Source organism: Ylistrum balloti, unplaced genomic scaffold (assembly GCF_031769215.1).
Source record: "Ylistrum balloti isolate Yb309-2 unplaced genomic scaffold, AGI_CSIRO_Ybal_v1 Utg369712, whole genome shotgun sequence".
NCBI classification, from domain to species: domain Eukaryota; kingdom Metazoa; phylum Mollusca; class Bivalvia; order Pectinida; family Pectinidae; genus Ylistrum; species Ylistrum balloti.
Genome location: NW_026781937.1, coordinates 142,788 through 152,058, shown reverse-complemented (window position 1 = coordinate 152,058; position 9,271 = coordinate 142,788). Strand labels below are relative to the sequence as shown.

General features: G+C 36.5%; 1 protein-coding gene across 1 annotated transcript; it reads right to left on the bottom strand.

Annotated features, from left to right (window-relative positions):
* Positions 1 to 1,968: 1,968 nt before the first annotated feature.
* Positions 1,969 to 6,976, bottom strand: LOC132565318 (uncharacterized). Its single transcript, XM_060229956.1, has 7 exons — positions 6,812 to 6,976; positions 6,090 to 6,221; positions 5,527 to 5,611; positions 4,979 to 5,035; positions 4,406 to 4,480; positions 3,362 to 3,631; positions 1,969 to 2,950 (listed from the first exon to the last, which is right to left on the bottom strand). The coding sequence occupies exons 3-7, from the start codon at positions 5,547 to 5,549 to the stop codon at positions 2,761 to 2,763; spliced, it is 615 nt and encodes a 204-aa protein (XP_060085939.1). The 5' UTR covers positions 5,550 to 5,611; positions 6,090 to 6,221; positions 6,812 to 6,976; the 3' UTR covers positions 1,969 to 2,760.
* Between the last annotated feature and the right edge of the window lie 2,295 nt (positions 6,977 to 9,271).

The following is a 9,271-nucleotide window of genomic DNA, read 5'->3' as shown; positions in this document are numbered from 1 at the left end:
CCATCACCCCACTGTCACCAAACATCATCATCATCAATCATCATATTCATCATTGATATCAACTAAAATCATGCATAATCATCATCATTGTCACAACATATCAGTCGTCAGCGACCTCATCATCACATGTCATTGCCACCATCATCATCATTAGCAAACAAATCATCTTCATCAAAAACTTATAATCATCATTAAAGTAAATGTTAGAGTCAAGGTCACAATCTAAAGAAATCAGTTATGATATCCAGTTCAACTTGTAAAGCAAGATTGCATTGAAGCTACCAGCTCTCTTGTTGGTGGAGGTTCAGTTGGGGCAAGATGAGCTGACAAGCGCCTTGGGTCAGTTGCCGCGAGAACAATATTGCCCTTCATCCCTACCCTGTCTTCAATTCTTCTTATGAAAATGTTGGATAGGAGATCCTTGATATAATAGTAGGTTTTCTTCTCTTTTATTTCTACAGCACTCCATCTTTCCAATTTCTTATTGTATGTTCTATGGTATCTGGAATACAAAATACAACTAGAACTGTAAGCCAATGGCTAACTAATACCTCTCCCCCACCCCCACCCCCGCTCCAAGTTATTTGCAAAAATTTTGTTGTGACCTGGTTACCATGGCAACCAATTTCTTTGGGAAAAAACATTGCACTCGCATAAAAACATGATCCCCAACAGAAGTGTGAAGTTTCATTGAAATTGGTATAAAAACTTGAGGGTACAACATTAATACTGGAAACTATTTAAAGGTTTTCCAGTTTACAGACTTACAGACAACTGATTCCCACAAATGGTCTTTTAGCAACCATAATTTATATATTGCTTACATTGATTCTACAGCAATCGACAACTAGATTTAGAGTAACTTGGTTACCAATTTTACAATAGGCGTTTTAAATTTCATTTGCTTTTTTCTACCACAAAATCTTATTCCTTTTCATATAAATATGTAGCATACCTTACTGAGCCATCTTTGTTATAAAGGACAGGCTGAACGATGTGGGCATAGTAGTCAATTGCTGCCAAGAGATTCCTTGCTAGGAGGAATATATGCATTTCTCTTGGCAGCAAACAAATATTCTGTATCCATGTATACATGGAACTACCTCTCAAGCAAATAATCTTAGAAATATACACGAGTCCCTTGGGTCTATATAATCATATGCCAAAAACATTTGGCCAGTCTGACCTCAAAAGTAGGCAAGTCATTCATTTGAGTAAACTTGGTTGTGCTTTATCCCAGCATGCTACACGCACTATATCAATACATGTATCCTAGGCCTTCTGGTTATTGGAAAGAAGTTGTCTAAAGATTTTACTTGAAATTTTGACCTGGGGATTTCAAAATGTTGCAAAAATGTAACAACACTTGTGCAGGACCGTGTGTAAAACATCTGTACCAAGTTTGAACATGATCCACCCAGCGGTTCTTGAGAGGAAGTCCAAACAGAGGCCAGGGTGGCCATCTTTGATTTTGAATCGCCCCAAAAAGTTGTGTAGAACATTCAAATCAAGTTTCCCCTTTTCCCCCCTCCATCGGCCCCTATTGAAGCCATGCCCTTTTTCTTCACAAACTTGAAGAGGCTTCCCATGGGGATGCTTTGTGCCAAGTTTGGTCTAAATCCATCCACTGGTTCTTGAGAAGAAGTCATTTAAAGAAGGTTTTTACATATGGCCACTTTTACACCCCTTATAGGCCTACAAAATCACTTTCTTCATCATAATTTCATATGTCCTTCACTAAGGGATGCTTTCTACCAAATTTGGTTGAAATCGGTCAAAGTTAAATTTTCGACCCTTTTGAGCACCCCCTAGTGGGGCCCTTTTTCTCCCCAATTTTTTTTTCAATCGCAAACTTTGTAGACCTTGCCATAAGGACCCTAAGTATCAAATATGAATTTAATCTGACTGTTGGTTCATGAGAATAAGATTTTTAAAGATTTACCTAATTTTACCCCCTTTTTCCCCCCTTCTGCGGCCCCTATTGGGGCCACACCCTTTTTCTTCACAAACTTGAAGAGGCTTCCCATGGAGATGGTTTGTGCCAAGTTTGGTCAAAATTCATCCACTGGTTCTGGAGAAGAAGTCATTTAAAGAAGGTTTTTACATATGGCCACTTTTACACCCCTTATGGGCCCAAAAGGGGACATAATCACTTTTTTCAACATAATTTCATATGTCCTAAGGGATGCTTTCTACCAAATTTGGTTGAAATCAGTCAAAGTTGAATTTTCGACCCATTTGAGCGCCCTCTAGTGGGGCTGTTTTTGGCCCGATTTCTTTTTCATTCGCAAACTTTGTAGACCTTGCCATAAGGACCCTAAATATCAAATATGAACTTAATCTTAGTCAAGTATGTGAAAAGTTAACGACACACATTCGACTCAGGTGACCTAAACATTAATACATTTGCAAACAAATATTACCTTATAAATAACTACACATTAAAAGTGTACTGGGCCTATTGCTTGATCTGCTTCTGTTGACCTCTCTGATCTTAAACAAACTTGGCAGCCCTTCACCCAGCATGCAACAAGACTCATATCAGTATCCTCAATCCATTATTTGGCTTATATAAGAAACGTTTTGAATTAAATAAAAACCAAAGATGGAACAATGTACACCAAACCAATGCAGTAACTCACTTGCACTTTGAACAGGTGAATTTAAATTACTCATTGAAAGAAAAAATATCTGAAACTACTAATTCAATATCTTCTAACTGCTCTAAAACACCTTCCTGATGACTAGACCAATAATCTTCTATTTATGTACAAGATAGGTTGTCTGTATCCTGTTGAAACTGGATTTGGAAGGGAAATGTAACTTTGTTAACTTGGCAAACAACTGCATTTTTATGAAGTTATTTCCTGATAACAGAACGGCGGAGGTGATCAGCAAGTCTCCACTATGGAATCTTTCATTTGTATTTAACATGGGAATTTCCACATACCTGAAATTGAATGTTGTTTTCATCATAAGAAATGTACATGAATTACCGGTACATTGTAATACCAAGTTAATAATGGCATCTTTCAGGCCCCGATAGCTCAAAACTTCTTACATACAATCTCATTCTTATCAGAAGTGACATTATGATGGTGAAGTCATTTTTCATTGATAGTTAAATGATAACATATTAAGAAGTTTCGAGATCCCAAGGCCTGGATATTATTTGATAAATAAAATTGATAACTTTGTATTGCTACATGTAAAATTCAACTCTCTTATTTGAAATTAATTATATGTGTGACGGTGCCACAAGTTTCTAACTGAAAATACATACAGTGTATAGTAGTAATACAATATCAGCTGACAGTCATAATTTCCTGATGTTTGTGATACTTATCAGTTAAATACACACCCAGATACTACTTTATCCAATTTTATTTGTATCCCCAATTTACATCCTTTCACCACACAGTTTCCATCTACATTCAAGTTTTCAAGGTGTTTTAGTTGATGGATGAATACCAAGGCACAAATGTCATCCAATAAGGTTCCCACATCATCTGCAGTTGACACTTTGGAGATTCCTGGACCAATGACTCTCACTTTCATTGTCACCATCATCTTCCTCCCAAAATACAATGTCTGCCCCTGCTCTGTCCTCCAGTTCTTCAATTTCTCCCCTCTGTAAAATGGTTGATGTATAAATTCACTTGTTACAAATGACAGGAAGACTTTCATGAAAAAATATGCATTTAGGAAAAACACTGGTGTCAATTGAATGGATTTTATATTAAAGGATATATGCAAACTCAAGTGTTTATCTCTTGTGGTGCAAAGGAGATGACCATGTAAAAGACAGATAGAAAACAAAAATAAATATAACTAAATTATATTACTTAACATAACAACAAGGGGCCCAGAATATATATTCAGGATGTAAAAACAAGGTTACTCTTTTTTAAATTTTGTTATGCACCATCAGGGGAACATACTGGTCAATTATGATAATTCTAGACCTTCCAGTATTTTAGAATAAGTTGTTTTTCAGGTTTCAACACATTTGACCCCTTTGACCTTGTATATAGAGCCAAGTCATTTCTTTTGGAAACCTTTGTTAGGCTTTAACCAAGGAACCTTCCAGCCAAATATGGTAACTCTAGGACTTTCGTTATTTCAGAAGAAGTTTTTTAAAGGAAAAGTTGACGAACGCAAGACTATGGAGGGATGGACAGACAACGTTGGCCATTCGTGCCAGTGGAGATAAAATTAATTTTTTATATTGTGTACTTTGGGATACTTTCAATAGCTCTTAGAGTTACTTTTCATGAACGTGAATTGTACTTGATCTTGTAATCCTTCATCGATACCAAATTGGTTTATGGTGTGACAGAAATTTATTAATGGGTATTTACATCATAAATAATAATTAAAAGATATGAAATGAATTGTTAATTACCCTAGTGTTATATGGAAAGTGGGGTCATCTTCTTGATTGTCTTCATCCAATTCTTCAGTCACATCAATAGTCAAGCTGAAATACAAAAAAAAAAAAAATAGAAACATATATACCAGATAGCTTTGACGACATCACAAGGTTATATAATTTCTGTGGTTGAGCAGTCTAAGGTACTGGACTAGATTGCTCTCATCCAAAAGCTTTGTCCATGTTTTGTTTTCCTTTCAAAATGAGTCATTTTTATTTTCCTTTCAAACAGGCTTTGAAAATATTGTGCAATAATAATGTAATATATTCAAGGCCCCAGCATAAAAAATAAAATAACCAAGGACCATGTAGGAAAATAGCCTTTGACTAAACATTTAATCTCTAAATGAAGTAAACTATTATCATGACAAGATCATCAATGTAACTTTGAAAAAACATATGATCAACAAAAGATAAAGACATGGTGTGATTCTTTAAAACCTCCTACACTTTAAATATAACTGATAACTAGTTAATCAACTGTTAAAATGAAGAGAAAAGCTAAGGCTTTGCGTACAATTTAATGCGAGAATACAGTAATCTTACTTGAATGGATCCATGAAAGATGTTGACATCTGTTTCCTGACAGGTACTCTCTTTCCTCTGTTACAAAATAAACATGCGCAAATGTTAAAACATTGATACTCATGGCTTTAAGATTTTACATAATTCCAAACTCAGGTTAAGGTTTTATTTCATTGTTGCTTTACTGCCAATCGATAGCCTAAAGGTTTGAGTGATTAAAAAATGTGCAAGTTTTAGATGTTGGGAGCATTTATTTATTTACTTATTTCTTTATTCTAAGGAAGTTGTTTTACATCATATGGACAGCAAGGGTCATATAAGGTGGAAACCAGAGTACCTGGAGAAAACCAACAACTTGTAGTCAGTACTTCCTGGCAACTGCTTCACGTAAGCCTCCAACATGTGACCCAGAGGTGAAAGCTATAGCAATTAATGGTAGTATGCCTGAACTATTTTGTCACACAGCGCCCTAAATATTGGAGTAAGCCAAAATATTTTTTTAAATACACGCAGATCTAGAATGCACAAGTAAGTTTGCTTCTATCCATAATGTGATATACTGTACTTACAAGGAAATGCTTGGGATGGTCATCCATTTCTTTACCAGAATCAAGTTCTCCAACACCTGATACCTCAGACGATGATGCTTTCACTCTGAATTCATAAATTACAACGGAAAGTGATTTTGCAGACTGATCTGACTACTGTACATGGTCTGAGAGTGCACTTACATGCTGTATAGAATGTATTTATAGTGATAAGAATTCTGTTGTTTTTCAGTTGCAAAATTATAAGTTTATTGTACATGTACGATAAATATTATACAATACAAAATAATTATATATATAATATACTGTTACCAAAGGCTACCCATGAACATTTGTATGCACAAAATAACAAGATATTGCCAAATCATAAATGAAAATATATTCAAATACATATACTTCACTTTATGCATTAAACTTACTACTTTAATTAGCTTGAAACTATTGTGATGTTAATTAATAGACCATTTTTTATTCTTGGTCAAAAAAAGTCAACAGTAGAAGAATTAAAATTAGGACAAGAAATAATTTTGATTTTATGACAGACTTTTATGCACACATGTATATGTCTACATGTATAAATTTACCTCCCATCAGACTTTACTGAAGAAATTTCTGAAACCATGAGTTCTGCTGCCATGAATTCCATGGTAATGGGTGTAGAGAACACTTTTGGTTATGCACTCCTGTCTGTCATCCTTGTTTTGTCGGTGTATAATCTATAGGGAAAATATATACATTGTACATGCATTACAACTTTACATTCTATAATTGACAATACTGACACTTTTAAAGAGAGTCGATAATAATAATCCATATAACCTTTATCTATATATTTTAAAATACCTTGATGCGATCAATTGTTATTCACCTAGCTAATCGTTCGACTGTTGAGTGTTCACAGTTTGTCAGTTCAGGCTCACTTTTATCACACGTATATCTATATTTGTTGCATTAAAACTGATGCACAGGCTTATAGGAAAAAAATTGCGTTGAAAAACGATACCGGACTTTGTTTCTGAATTGGAGACATCATAGAAATGAGAAATTAAGGATATTCCAAGGTATCTAGATCAAGACTACTTATTCGAAAATCTTGGTTATGATTTCCCCTCATGGGGCCCCCGAAATTTTGATCTCCGTTAGCTGCATGCAGAACACCGTATTTGTCTTAGATTCTTTAGCTGTCAGGTCATCATATGTCACGAAAACCAACAAACATACTTTAACCACATGCACAAAATAACCAAACATTAATATTCAAGCCTTACTTATCCCGTATTTTTATATTTGTGGATTGAGTTCTTACCTGTCGAGCAAAATACCCGCTACTTCGTGATTTGTTTTTAAATTCAGATCGGTCTTCTCAGCATTCCATCTTTCCGAATGCTCGCCAATATAAATCTTTGCCTTTGAGGTATCACGATCTCGCGCCATCTTCCTTCTTTTCGCCTCAGAGTCCGTCAAAACACGTTTTCTTCCCCCGCTTCCCTCGCACGCTTTCTGCTACGTTGGCAGACGACAGATTTGTTTACAGTTCCTTGCGCATGCGTCACAGTCGCAACGCTTGATGTAACAATTATTTCATTAACGCCATTATTACGTCCTGGCGGCCATTCTACTTTTTTGACAAAGTTGCAAATCACGTCAGAATTTAGAGGGCACGTAACCAAACCTCATCCAAAATTAATCAACAAAATTGTATTGTAGGATCTCGGGAGTAATTTCAGATCAAACTTCTTGTCTGCAGTTTACATCGAACTAAGGGATTTTTTTAAATGACGTAAAAACGTCAAAGAAAGACATTATAGAAGAAATGTATACACTGAAATAATCGTGGATACTGTTGGGAAAAAAAATCGGAAAATGTAATATTTGTTTTATCTATTTATAGGTGACGACGAACAATTGCGAGCTTTTTTATCTTAAATAATTTCCATGAACAAGTGGAAAGTTAGATATGACCCTCCTCTACATAAAATATATATTTGTAGCAAATTTGTAGGACAAATAGGTTGAGTTATTGCTGTTTTTAGAATTTCTGGTAATTGGGGCATGGCGGATTTTTGACCTACTTAAAAATGCGAAATTAACAAGTTCAGATGTACTGCCATAACATACTATACTACTCACAATTTGATAGGGATCACACCTAATAATTAGCAAAATTTTCTTTTAAAATAAAATGATACCTATTCCTTATATTTGTTGGTTTATATCTGTACCGAGGTCTATGTGTATCGGGTGTTTATGTGGTCAGTCACCAGTAACGCCTACACTTCACGTGTACACGCACGTTTGTGGCAGAATATCTCATTTTTTGCTTTACATTTTGAATTTTAACGGTTTCAAAATGCCCCGACAGCAGGCTAGAAGACGTCTAAGCACTTCAAATATGGACAGGGGCATTGCTATGATCCAGTCTGATAGGTCACAAAGGGAGGTGGCCAATGACATTGGTGTGTCCAAGAGTGTTGTGTCCCGTATGTGGAATCGTTACCAAAATTATGGAACTCTCTCCAGAAGACATGGTGGGTCGGGAACGACTTACCTCGCAACGTCAAGACCGCTATCTTGTTATTGCAGCTCGACGTAAAAGGTTCATCAACGCTACGTCACTACGTAATGACTTCCAGAATGCCACCGGAACTCGTATCTCCACACAAACTGTGAGAAATAGACTTCATGATGCTGGTTAAAGGTCGCGCAGACCTGTTGTGGAATTCCTTTGACGTTACGACATGTTCAAGCTAGACTTGCTTGGGTTCGTGATCATGTGAATTGGAACCTCCATGACTGGTCCCCGGTACTTTTTACAAACGAGTCTAGATTTTGCTTAGATTTCACTGACCAACGTGTCAGGGTGTGGCGACTACCAAATGAGAGGTTCCATGCCGCTAACATTTCCCAACATGACCGATACGACGGTGGATCTGTTTTGGTTTGGAGTGGCATTAGCATGCAAGGCAAGACCGACCTTCATGTGCTCCTTAATGGCAGTTTGACTGCACAGAGGTACTGTGACGAAGACCTGGACGTGTACGTCGGGCCTTATGCTGGTGCTATAGGTCCGGAATTCATTCTTATGGACGATAATGCGCGACCACACAGAACTCGTGTGACTGAACAGTATCTGGAAAGGGCAACAATTGAGAGGATGGACTGGCCAGCCCAATCTCCATATCTCAATCCTATAGAACACGTGTGGGACATGCTTCAGAACGCCGACATTTCGGCGAGAAATATCCAACCTAGAACGCTTCAGGAACGGACAAGTATTCCCCAAAACCGGATACGAGACTTGATCAGAAGCATGCGCCGCCGCTGCCACAGCGTAATTGATGCTCGAGGACGTTATACTCGATACTGACACTGTATTTTTCGCTGAACGACACTGTTTCGTAGGACTTAATTTTTCGCCCCTTTCGTCATAATTTGCGATTTTCGGGGCATCTGTGTACAATGAGCATTGAATCAAATTAATACTGTTATTCTTCGCCTGATGTTGTTAAATCTTCATCTTATAATGCAAAAATATGTATAAATTGAACTGTAGAATATATTCTTAAAATAGATACCGTTACACATTAAATAAAAAAGTGATCCCCATCAAATTGTGAGCAGGATATATAGGTTGCGTGCCTATCCCTTACCGTTTATAAAATTATGAACCCATACATACGGAGGAAGAATGCATAAAAACAATAGGGTCTTTTCACCTTTTAATGAAAGCCCCAATAAGCAAATTGTTTAAAATATTCCCTGTATA